Genomic DNA, 12,964 nt, shown 5'->3' with positions numbered 1-12,964 from the left:
AGAAAACCCGGAGACTCCCGCCAACCGTTCAAAATTTCAAGACGTTACGTGACGTCACATTTGCCAACTGGTTTCTTTCTTTTTATAAAAATAACCAATTATGACTTGTAACATTTCAAAAGACCTCATTTTGTGTAGGATTATTTAATTAATTTTATTAAGCAGGACATCTTTGTTTTTCAGTTCATTTAGCGAAGCCATTCTACCGACTCTACGTGCCAAATCCAAGACACCGCGTGCCAACGCTAGTGCATAAATGTGTGTGTGCGTCGTGTGCGTGCCGTGTGTGCTTCGTCTTGTTTGTAGCTTTCTCGCGTCTAGAATTACGCTTATCCGATTTATATGCTAAATTTTGCAGCTTTTGTTTATGTGGCCCCCAGTACAGACCGAAATTGCTGAGACGATGACAATTGACCGCCGCCGCAAGCACGTGGCTCGATGTTCGATTGCTCGTGCGTCACGCGCGTTCGGAATCCTTGCCTACAGTTCTAACACCGACGCGGTTTAGCTTGGCGGGCCGATTGATTAGCCCTAGAATAAGTGCCGAGGACTCAGCGTGTAGGTCCTGGTGTTGCTGAATCGAAGCCCTCCGAAGTCCTGGGAGGTTATAGGTTATGCTTGGCAGTGCCCTCGAAAGTCAAGATGTGGAGCGCTTACGACGAGGACAGTGGCTCGGACGACGACCGGGAAGTAGATAGCGATGCGCCAGACAGCGAGCTCGAGGCCTTGCTATACTCGCAAATTCACTACGACTTTGGAGATAGTAGAGTTCAAGACCCGCCAGGAGATAGTAAAGTTCAAGACCCGCCACTTATTACCATCGACGATGAGCCGACCGTGGAAGCGAAAATAACGAGGGTCGTTACACCGCGTACTGGTGCTGCTCGTTGCACGGTGGACGCCGAGCAGCTGAAAGGCGTCGCGAAGAAGAAGCGGAAAAAACCGCTGAAACGAGCGGCTGCTAAGCTGAACCTGAACTCGTCGGCCCCGGCTGAAGTAGTGGTGCTGAGCAGCGACGATGACGTGATCTACTTCAGTGATGACAACCAGCACAACATTTCCCTCAACGTGCTGGAGGCGCCCAAGAGCACGGCCACCGACTGTAAGCTGGTCGCTCTTACAGTGTTGGTCTATCGAGGCTGCCTCGCACAGTTCTCCACACGCTCCCTTCGGAGGGCTGTTCGCAGGCTGAGCCCGTTTGGGCATTTCTGTATAATCTTGGCTCGTGGATTGACGCTGTTCGTTTGTAGGGTGTCGTTGAGCTTGCTTCCGGATTTTGCAAGCAGCTATTTCAGATTGGTTCGCGGGCTGATTAACTTGCGTAACTTCGAAATGTGTTCGTAAAAGTGAATACTAGGATTCGACATCCTGGCATTCATTTTGACGGATCATGTTGCTTCGTGACCTTTATCTGTGTTCTCAGTTGTCTAAAATGACCGATGTTTTCTTGCTGCAAAGAGTTCTGGAGATATTTTTCACACTTCATGACCTAGTTGTGCAATGATTAGGCCCTTGATTATATCAGTTGTAGAAAATCGACAAACAGCATTGGTGCAGTCAGCCAGAGCTTGCTGTGGTAGCCTGATGGCCAAAGACTGCTGTTGCTCAGTCAGGCTTATAGTGCTCCAATAACCAGTCGCTGTAATTTTGTAAATGTAGCTGGCTGCAATCACCAGGAAGCTGTTGCCGTACAGTTACAATGTAATTTTGAAGCGGTTGTGACAGCATTAACACAGTAAGGTACATGTTGTTTAAGATGATATTTAGTGCTACAGGCAGAAATGTTTACGGTGCAACAATGCTGAAACCTCTGGGAAAAGGGCCAGAGAAGCAATCATGCTACCGCCATTTCGCTTTGTTACTTTTGCATGGCTCGCACAAGGAGCATGGCATTGTTGTACAAAATGTGCTCGCCCGTAAGAGTTAGAATGTGGGATAACTTGTGTTACAAGTGATAAACTTTATTTCAGCAAGTTGCGCCCCTTGGGCAGCCAGCAAAGCAAGCAAAAAAGGTCATATCTTCCGACGTGTTACCTTGTGCAGTGTCTTCCAACGTCGTATCTTAACGCATTGTTGCACAATTATGAGTGCTGTCATAAGTAATCGGAACAAGGATTTGTGAATGCCACAAAATATTTGTCTTACTGGCTTTATGACGGCCATTACCGGTTTATGGGAAGCTTTTTCTATTAGGCAGGACTCCTTTAAATGCACACCAATGCAGCCAGGCAGTTTCCGGAAGAAGATATTCCTGTAAACTTACTTTTGATGGCACCTGTACCTTACGGGGTGAGCATGAAGGCAAAATGCAAGTTTGTTATATTCGAAAGATTTGTTCTTTAATAGTTCCCCCAGCTGGTCTCCGGCTGCAAATGATGCTTTATTCAATGAGAATTGAAATGTTTTAAGCCAATTTTTAATTCTCTCACTAAATCATGTGTTTCGGGACGTCAGCAACGATGTCGGAACGTACCCAGCAAGAAATGTAGTATGTTGACTATGGCTGCTGTGCAGGGCAAAACAGCCTCTTGTGTTGTCTTGTTTACCGTTCGCCTACATAGAGGGCCGCTGTCCACACTTGCTCTGTTTGTGACCATATTTGTACCTGGCTTACTTTTGTTGCGGCTGACAGCAATCGTTCATGAAAGGTTACATATGCTTGACAAACAGGGTCACGTAAGTGGCGATGTTGCTTATGCCAGTTGGCCAGTGTCGTGGCAGACAAGTGCAATGCGCCCGACGGGTGTGCAGCTTTGGCTGGCATAGTGCACGCCGTATGCACTAGTGTTCCATTAAAGTTTAAATGTTCCATTGTAACTTTTCCACCGCTGTTACTGCTATAAAAGCATCTGTACGAAATGTAAATGCAAATATCTTGTTCTGAAAGCTATAATCCCTGTTTGATTTGTTATATTTTGCCGGCCTCATCCAATTGCAATGAGCTGCAATAATACGTCATCAGTCCAGTGCAGGAAAGTAGCTTGGGAGTCCCAGAGCCTTGCTCAGTTTTCCTCATTATGTAGCTTATTTCAGTGAAGTTTGTGGTAAAATTGGTGTCGGTGTTATTCTAACGAGGCAATCTTTCGAATGAAGTGAACTTGCATTGTGTCATGGCCCCTTAAACTGTGAAAACAACTTTTTGCAAATGGTGCACTTTTTGGCAAGCAGTAAAGGTATACAGAAGTTCCTTGAGGTGTGCATGAAATTAACCCTGTAAAAAAAATTCGTAAAAAAATGATCAAAGGGGAGTAGGAGGAGTTATTCATACACACATGAACACTTGCACGCGACCCCACTCCAGTAGTAGTGTCGCGATATCGTCTCATCATTCTGCTCCCTCATCCTACTGATGACAATGTGCTGTGCCAAAAAAACGTGCGTATGCTTCTTCTAGTGTACATAGACGGTGCCCACAGGCACGCTGTCACTTAGTGTAGTAGGGGCTGATTTACGAAACCTCTCATCAAAGCCATATTTAAAAAAGACTGTGAATGTGGGTTCCCCTGCAATTACAGAGGACCTTGAGGGCTTCAAAGTGACAAAAAAATAGGGAAGGCTTCAAGTTATCTTTAAATGAGCCATAATTTAGACCCCATATATGTTACAGCAGGGTGTTTCTAGAGACCATAGATGTAGTGAAAATGAAGTGGCGTACTTTGAGGTCATCTTTTTTGGGGGAAGGGAGGGGGGGGGGGGGGGGGGGGGGGGGCAAATTCTGCTTTCCCAAAACTATTATTTCACTTGCTGTAAGACAAAATTGGTTATCCATAGTCTTCGGGGGTAAAATTTTATGGGGAACGCAGCTGGAAAACCTGATTCTTAAAATTTTGCTTTCCTTCGTTGGGAAAATTTTAAGACAGTGCCAGCGTAAAATTAATAGTGGTGCTATTTATTTTGAACACAATGGCACTGTGAAATGTAAAGATTGCCTTCTTAGCTGCACTGCCTTGACCCTCCTGGGACTATGTACAGCACAAAAATATGAAACATCTCTATGATTTTGTAATTGCCTTTTTTGTATCCGACTGTGCCCTTATTGATTGCTGTAATGATGTCATGCTATCTCAGATATCCTTCATAATTCTGATTTTCGCCCATTGAATGGGTAATATCGACCATTTAATTGTTCCTGCACACAGATTTAACATGCTAGCAATTTGCGAAATTCAGGCCAACGGACGTACCGATGTTCTTATAGTAACCAATGATAGCAAATAAGCGAGGAGAATGGCGTGAGGGAACCAGCACTTTTGAATGTGCTTCTGTGGTAAAAGAATGCGTGCAAATCGGCCAGAAGAACTTAACATGGCCTACTAACTTTTTCTAGACTAATATTTTTGAAACTCTCTTCATTGTCTCTTTAAAATGAAGACTCGTGTACAGAGTATTTCATTTGGGGAAAAGTCTTCCTACACCTGAAGGGTCTATTTACTTTCTTTTTCTTGTAATGGCAGTAAAACATGCTGAACTACTTTCTCCCCGCAGTTACGTAATTGCACTGCTATTGATGCTTACTTTGGAGATGTTTTTTTAACAAAGGGAAGCTCTAATTTAAAATCTAAATCAAATATGTGTGCACTCAGTGCACTGGAGCAGTAGCTGACCAGTGACAGCCTAGAGGAGGGCACTGGACATTTTGAGTTTTTTTTATTATTGACTGAGGTAGTGTGTGTGCGTATAAGTGTTTTCATTATTTTGGTCCTTTGGAAAGAATCGAAGCAGCCACCATGTTGTCGACCATAATGGGCCGTCTGTAACGTTGCTGAGTTCACACTGCGATACAATGGCAGGGGGGGCTGTTGAGCAGACAGGGGTGCTTTTGTACAAAGGTCTGCGTATCATTTAAAGGGTTCTCAAGGTGTTCCTTGTGCTTAAAGGTGGCAGGGATACGCATCAGTGGCGTGACCAGGTGGAAGGTTCTGGGAAGTGTTCGGCCTTGTGTGATGAAGAGATTTCACTGGAGGAAGCATTGCACTTAGCCTCTGCCTTTCTTCATTGCACAAACAAGAACCTCAGCAGACGTGTGCTCTGTGTGGCAGTGTACCCTCAGAGGCAGGGTGTGATGCATAGATTTTATTCGTGTTTTCAGCGGACCTGTGGCATGTGGACGCGGATGACCGGTACCGCGCTGATCGACCGTCGCAGTCTTTTCGCTACCACGTTGCCTTAGCTGGCGAGCTCTGCCGCTGCTGCGGTACGAGGGGCCACTCAACCAGGTCCTGCCGTGGGCGCAAGGTGAGACCTGGCACTCATTTGGCCTGCATTGTCCAGTTTTAGTACAATTGGTTTTGGCGTACAATTCGGTGCTGGGTACTAACACTCCCTGTTCTGCCATAGCTGGAAAAGCAAGGTTGCAGCTAAACTGGAACAATGCAAATAATAAGCCCACTGTTTGTTTTGGGTGAGGGGGTTGGATGCTGAAGCTTGGCAATTCTCTCCCTTTTTTGGTTTGCCTGCCTCTTGTTTTATTGACCCTGAGGAATGTGAAGTTTTCTATTGTTATAGAGTCAGTTTGCAGAGTTCAAGAAAAGAAAAAAAGAGAAACGAAAGCGCCCCTTTACTGTATTTCCACAAATTTTGGGGAAATTTGGGCAACTTTGCAGTTTGCTTGCTTGGGAAAAAGGTTGTGCTAATTTAATTAGGCCAGCAGAGCTTTACTTTTTTTTTTAACCTAAGATCGAAGAGCATGGCTCAAAGAATTTCTGTTGCAGCACAGAGGTACTGAGCAAATCACCATTTCTCGTGTGTCCAGAACACACAAATCCAAATTTTCTGAATCCAAAAAAAAAATTGGTAAGCGACTGCATGCCGTATAGTATTGCTAAATGAGTCAACCCACCAGTGATACATACAGGGTGTTTCAGCTAACTTCAGCCAGAGTTTAAAAATATGCCGATGCACTGCAAGATGACATGACCAGATGCATGTTGGTCACTTTAGTATGTAGTGTGTCGCACTATTTTTAGTATTTTGCTTAGTGAGATAATTAGTCAAAATTAATTAGCCAACTTCTTAAACAACGAAGCTAGGAAAAAAATTCCTATTAGGAAGTGTCAGAGCGGTTTGCAAAACGTCCGAGTAAATAGTTTCCGCCTTTCTGTCTATTAAGTATTAGTGTATTTTAGCTTACCGATGATGCTGCGAAATACAAAAAACACCACGTGACATGCCCGCTTGCGCTTTGTGAATGCAGTGCCCCCAAACGTTGCGAGCGCAAACAATCATAGGCATGCAGCCGCTTCAAAAGCGGCAGGGCAGTGACGCAAGCATTTGGCTGTGCCATTTACGCCAACGATGGGCTTCCTTTGTGACAGTGCGTTACTAGGGATAAGCACACACAGCTAATGCTTGCGTCAGGGCCCTGTTGCCTTTTAAGTTGCGGCGTGCTTGTGATTGTTTATGCAGGGAATGTTTGGGAGCACTGCAACGACGACGCGCAAGCGGGCATGCCACGTCGTGTTTTTTTTTCTGTAGTTTGCTAGCATCATCAATATGCTAAAAAACACTGATACTTAAAGGAGGCATGAAGAGAAAATGCAAGTTGGTTTTATTCGAAAGATTTCGTGTTTTATAGTGCCCCCAGCGCTTGTCCGGATACAAACGATGCTTTATTCACTGAGAAATTAAACAATTTAGGTTAAAATTTTGATTTTCCCGCTCAATCGTGCGTTTTCGTGGTCCCAAGTGACATCACTGAAACCGACCGCTCTGCAGCCTAGAGTACCTTCATTCACGCATCCGCCGTACAGGGTAGAGACACGTATACGCTGGCGCCGCCATTTTCGGTTGCTCGCTCGCCGCCGAAGCAAGTCATTGTGTCAAAACCGCGCTAAAATTATCGCCGCAACGCGGTTTACTGAAGAAGTTTGAATCATATTGTCTGTTTCGCGTTGCTAGGTCTCGTGGGAAACGAAAAGAATAACGCGTTGAGCCCGTTGGCCCAATTGCGGCGGCACGGGACCGTTCAAAGGTTGTCTCTACCCTGTACAGCGGTGTTGGTTTGTTCCCGCGTTTCTTTACGTTCCGTAACCTAGATGGCGCCACCATACCGTGGCAAGCGTTTGGTTTGTTTTTGCCCGCATTTAAACCTGGCTTGTTTTTGTTCTGGGAGAAAATATTCGTTCCCTGAAACAGTGCTCGCTCGACAAATGGGGTCACGTAAGACACCGTTGCTTGCGTCAATCGGCCAGTGTCGTCTGAGACAACCCCAAGCCCCGTAGTGCTGTGCAGCGAAACCAAGCATGCTGTGCGCAGTACGAACAGCAGAACGCATCAGTACTTCTATGTTTACATGTGCTTTCGTAACTTCCACTGTTTGTCCCATCATTCTTATTGCTTTGTAAAGAATGTGCCCTAAATTTAAGCGCAAATCGCTCGTTCGTCTAGTTTGTAAGTTCTACCTAATTTGCGTCTGCTTCTGCCAGCCTCCGCCAATCGCAGAGCTTAGCTCATGTGACGACATAGGTTCTGTTGCGGGAAATGAGCTGGTGGGTCGCATGACCATTCCCGTTTTTCCTAATTATGTAGCTTATTTGAGCGAAGTTTACGTTAAAAGTGGTGTCAGTATGATTCTAACGAGACAATCTTTTGAATGAACCAAACTTGTGTTTTCTCTTCATGGCTCCTTTAAATATAAGATAGAAAGACAGAAACTGTTTATTCGGACGTTTTCCAAACTGCTCTGCGACTTTCTAATTGGAATTTTTTCCCTTGCTTCAGAAGTTGGCTAATTAAGGTTTACTAAACATCTAATTAAGCAGAGTATTAAAAATAGTGTGACACACTACATACAAAAGTGAGCAGCATGCATTTGGTCGCGTCGTCTTAGAGTGATTGAGCATATTTTTAAACTCTGGCTAAGGTTAGCTGAAACACCCCGTATGGTTTTATTCATTAATTCTGTGTTTGTTTAATTATTTATTCGCAGCATATTGTCGACCTTTGGAACAACGTCCTTGGGAGGAGAGAGCATCGCAGCACACAATTAACAACTGGATGAACATGCAAACAAAAGCAGTTCTCTGAGGGACTGATGGCTTAGGATAAAGCACCATTCATATGAAAATTTTAGACTAGCAAGAAAAGAATGACAAAAAGAAAAGAAAAGCAGCAGAGCAAATGGAAAATGCCACAGTAGTCTGATGATAATACAATAGGCAGAGTGCAAGGCCAGCCAATTTTGCAGAGTGCTCTTTGAACAGTGTGTGAATGAGCAGGTATGGGGTTCAGCAATAGGCATCCATGGCTGCCTCAGTATAGTAGCACTTCGCTTCAGGGTACATCCAACATGTTCTCTCATTAATACCTACTTAGTAACAGAATGGGATGTACTATGTTCAGTTCAAGGCAATTATTCGTCTGTATGCTGCATGTTTCTGTATATCACAGTGAATCGTCGCGACTCGCTGACCCATGGTTGACCCACCCTGTGGCTTGCGAAAGGAGCACATCCACAATCCCTCGCCTTGTACTGGTAATTGGCAGAGAGAGGAGAGGGACTTGTCCAGAGGCAGTGGCAGAGTATTGAAATGACACATCGGTGTTCCTCTGAGATTACTATTCCCTAGAGGTACACTGATTATGATCTTGTCCCTGTTGGGGATGGTCCCAAGAGGGGTATGATCCCCAATAGGGACACTCATGTGCCATTCTGCTACTCACATTGGCGAGGAGTGGATTGAGAAGGTCAGCCCTGGGATCGGCACTATAATACTGAATGAAGGGGCTCACGTTGGCACCACATCTAGAACTCCTCAACAGGTACTTTACAGTGATGCTTCCAGCCACTCAACGTTATAGCTTCAAACTTTGAGTTCAACCTCATTCCTCGTAAATGGAATGGCTGCGGTTATATTTTCAGCCCTGTATTTCACCGCCCTTGTGTGGTTTCTACTTTCTGCCTGCATGATGCAAGTTGCCCAGCATGGACATTTGGGGGGGATTCAGGAAAAGTATCCAAATGTTTATGTTGGCATACTTTTTTGTCTTTTGGCGTTCTACAAAAACGAGATCACATGACCTGCCCTTTGGCTCGTGTAGCCTGCACAGCTGTAGGTGGGGCAGTACCCCTGGGGTCAAATGCAAAAGTGTCGGAGAGTTGCGCAGGTGCATTGCCGAGGCGGGAAACCCAGTGGCAGTGTTTCGCGCTCTGTTGCATGCTAGGAAGTTCTGGACCAAGGAAATCTAGGCCACAGGAGCATGCTTCTTTGTTATGGGCTGGCTTGCAGTTCTGACAGAGCTGAAATTAAGTGGACCTTGTGACTTGGGTAATGGGCGCTGGGGCATACCTGTTGGCTGAAGCTATTGACACCTAGTGGCTCCAAGGGCGATGTTGTGTGAGAAGCCAAAGATGTCAGCTAGGGATGAACAAGCTGTGGCCTCTCTGGTTGCCGAGACTACGATACAGCGTTCGTGACATTCTGTTTGTTTTGGTGCATCCTACGGTAGGAGCAGCATAGAAAAAGAAAGGGCACAAGAAAAACGTGCACTGGCTTCCTGCTGCGTGTCATGTTGGTAAATCTAGACTGGAGCTGTGAAGGGGGATCCCTCATTCTGGTACATGAGTATAAACTGAAGCAGCAAAGATGTGTGGGTGAGGTGATGCACGGCTATTAGAAATGTGTGGGCTCATTCGTTATAAAGCATTGAGATGCATGACTGGTGACATTTTTGTGTGGTGCTCCTCGCAGCAGAACCTGTCATTGTAAGCTCACGGAGGTGCACCTGTCTCTTTCCAGACAAAGGTGTGCGCTTTTTGCTCGGAGGGAGGCCACAATGAGAGGCGCTGCCCCAGGCGAATGTGCTCCCGTTGCTACAAGAAGGGCCACATGGTGGCCGAGTGCAAGCAGACCGTTTATCCTTTCTGCGACCTGTGCCGCTGCAAGGGCCACCCCAGCGAGGTAGGCGCCCATACTTCAAACTTGGCCCTGCAGCAGGAGCTTTGGTTCCTGCCCTTGGGCACTTTATTGAAGGTGGAGGGGTAGGCACATTTCTGCATAGCACACCCCTCCCCCTCAATCATCTTGTACCGATAAACTACTGAAGAGAAAACCTGCCCACAGAGTTTGGGGTAGGCTTTGAACCTTGAAGTTGCTGGCCTGGTCGGGGCCCCTGCGGTCAAGGGCAAAGTTCTGGGGTACTAAAAGGGACAAGCGCTGTTACTAAATTCTCTTGTGTACTGCACATCTCATGTTAGTCTGTTAACTCAATTTAGTCTATTAACTTGGGGATTTACTCACTGAATCTGCACTTGAGCCAGGAAGCAAGTCAGGCTATGGAATATTAATTACACCACCTGGGAATTCTTAAAGCCCTTTTGGTGATTTCGTTACACTGGTACGTCCTTGTATTTTCGTTCAGTTGGGTCACTGTTGTGTCCTCACATTTTTTACTTGTACGTTTCCCAATGTGGCAAAGAAAAAAAACCTAGGTAAAAAATAGATTTAATGTGCTTTGCACCAAAGCAAAAAGTTCCATGTCAAGAATATCAGCACCGACCTGCCGCGGTGGCTCAGTGGCTAAGGCATTGCACTGATGAGCACGGGGTCGCGGGTTCAATTCCCGGCCGCGGCGGCCGCTTTTCTGATGTAGGTGAAAAGCGAAAAACGCCCGTGTGTACGAGATTTCGGCGCACGTTAAAGATCCCCAGGTGGTCAAAATTAACCCAGAGCCCTCCACTGCGGCGTGCCTCATCACCTGCGTTGCGTCGGCGCGTTAAACCCTACAATCAATCACGAATGCTACATAAAGAGTAATAATCCAAGTGTGAGGCTAAAGCTTCCCAGAAGTAACACTTACTTAGGCATGAACAGCTAAAAAATGGTTCAAGGGGAGGGCTGAAGGTGCAAGATTACGAATACCCCCCTTGGTCACAGCCCTGTCTGCATGTGTGTGGTGTGTGTGTGGGGCAGTGAGTGAGCAGTAGGCTGAGCAGTAGGCCCTTGCAACTAACACTGGGTGTCGGTTAAAAATTTTTATCCGATTAATCGGCGGTATTCAATTGGTTGTGTTGGTATAAGAACAAAAAAGATCAAAACATTATTTTAATATGTAATAATAATAACTATACTAATAATAAACCATATCAACAGGCTCCTTGGCCTGTTCACAGCATTTTGCAGTGGTTACAGGGAAGGGAAAAGATAAAATTTAAAGCCGTTCCCCTCAACGTGAAAGATGTCGGAAGTGCAGAGCAGGGATTCGCCATAATGGGCTGCAGTGCCGTTACAGTGAACTAGAATGCCTTGATCCAGTGGCGCGAACGGGAGCGCTCTGCTGCGTTCGGCTGAAGCAAAGCGCGTCTACCGCCGCCAGGGGCGCCACTGCGCCTTCTCCGAAAACGGTACCGCGGTTGAACGGGCCGTTGCTTGGGGCGCTCGCCAGCTATTGCCGCTGCCGTTTTTTAGTGTGGTACAGTAATTAACCTTTATGGAAGAAAGATGCTCACTTTTGTTGTCCCTGTACCTTTCTAGGAACGTTTTGTTGCTTATCAGACCCGTTTGAGCCATCGGGCAACGGCTACAAACAAAGTAGCGCTGTGTCGCCTGCTACCGGCGCAGACGACACGAGGGGATGTGCGATGCGTTGGCGGCGCTCGGTCCGGCAGACTCTCCGTCTGTTTATGGTCGAGGCCGGCCTTTCATTTTCTGCGTGTTTTACGTTTCCGTGATGTTCCCCTACAGAAGCAAGGGGTATCTAATCGTCAGAAAAATAGTTATTGCGAGTGCTGTCGAATAGAGGTTGGACAGGCGCCGGGTAGCCGCGATGTCTTGGGAGCACCCAGGTGCTCCCAAGGCGTCTTTGTTTGCCGCTCCAATGGACGATTAACTGCGCAAAAAGTGGGAACAAAATTGGGAAGACTGGACAAACTCTTGACCATATCTTTAGCCGTCGGTGAGCGCCACTTTGGGCCCGAGTGCATATATATTGCGGGATTAAATCCACGTAATAAACGGCTGTGAAGTGCGACTTGCACGCGGGAAGCTGTCACTGGCTCCAGGTGCTGTACCTACCATCCTGCCTACTGTGCGTCGAATTCTGTACGGAGCATGCAGGCGGAAGCCGCAAAGAAAAAGGCGGGCAAAAAAAAAAAAGAGTTTCAGTTTCGGCAGTCAGCAAGAAGCGACAAAGCTGAAGAGCCGAAAAAGATGAGGTGCGCCAGCCACACCACGAGGCTTCTCTCTCTCCGCAGGGCTCATCAAATGAAGGCGCAAGTTCTGTGGAATGGGATGCTTTCACAATTAGCCATCTTCAAGAAGTCAAGCTTCCTTAATTCAAAGCTCTGGTGCCGGCTAAATTTTGCCGGCAATCAAACGTTCTTTTCGCTACCACATCGATACGAAGAGAAGAAAAGCTAGAAGTTTTTCACGAGAAATCCGTGCTCTTCTATCCACATGACGACAAAGTGTCGCAAACATTTTTTCGTAGTGTGTTATGCGGAAGTGGTGAAATAGATTCCCCAGCTGTTGCAAACAGTGTGCTGCGAAGCTGACAGCAGTTCTGCCTGCAAAGGGGCCATGACGGCTACGGCGTTTAGTGATGTATTGCACGTGCTAACGCCGCATTCAGCCCTAAGTGCCTGGGGAAAGCTTCCTCTAAAGGTAATTTGTTCATTGCAAACTTTGCTGCTGAAAAAATCAGCCGGGTGCTACTGGACGCGTGAATAGAGGCAAATTCACGAGTAGGTTCATGCCGGGACTTTATTACAGTAAATACAAAAAAAGTAAATCCATTCGTAAAGAATTAAACATACCAGTTGTCCGCCGGCAGCACATCGAACGCGTACGCTCGTATCGATCATCTGCGCAGGTAGCAGACGACACGATTTATAGCCGTTTCCCTAACGCTCAAACGGGCAGATTTGCAACAAAACGTTCCTAGCAATGTACGGGGATGCCAGACGCAAGTAGCTTTTTTTTGTAAAGGTTAATTACTACCCAACATCGGAACAACGACAGCCATAACA

The 12,964-nt window shown here is 46.3% G+C and overlaps 1 protein-coding gene across 1 annotated transcript in view; it reads left to right on the top strand.

The window, feature by feature from the left end:
• The first annotated feature begins 230 nt into the window (after window positions 1-230).
• Window positions 231-12,964, top strand: part of LOC144143801 (uncharacterized) — a 36,677-nt gene continuing 23,943 nt past the window's right edge. Inside the window, exons 1-3 of the mRNA XM_077675476.1 lie at window positions 231-1,102; window positions 5,090-5,235; window positions 9,738-9,899. Of these exons, the coding sequence (XP_077531602.1) occupies window positions 643-1,102; window positions 5,090-5,235; window positions 9,738-9,899 (768 nt within the window). The 5' untranslated portion in view covers window positions 231-642. The remainder of the gene's footprint in view (window positions 1,103-5,089; window positions 5,236-9,737; window positions 9,900-12,964) is intronic.

The sequence above is a fragment of the Haemaphysalis longicornis genome, unplaced genomic scaffold, assembly GCF_048455015.1.
Source record: "Haemaphysalis longicornis isolate Haplotype H1 unplaced genomic scaffold, Haemaphysalis longicornis Haplotype H1 scaffold_1, whole genome shotgun sequence".
Classification (NCBI taxonomy): Eukaryota; Metazoa; Arthropoda; class Arachnida; order Ixodida; family Ixodidae; genus Haemaphysalis; species Haemaphysalis longicornis.
The sequence above is the reverse complement of the archived record's forward strand: the minus strand, read 5'-3'. Positions and strand labels throughout refer to the sequence as shown.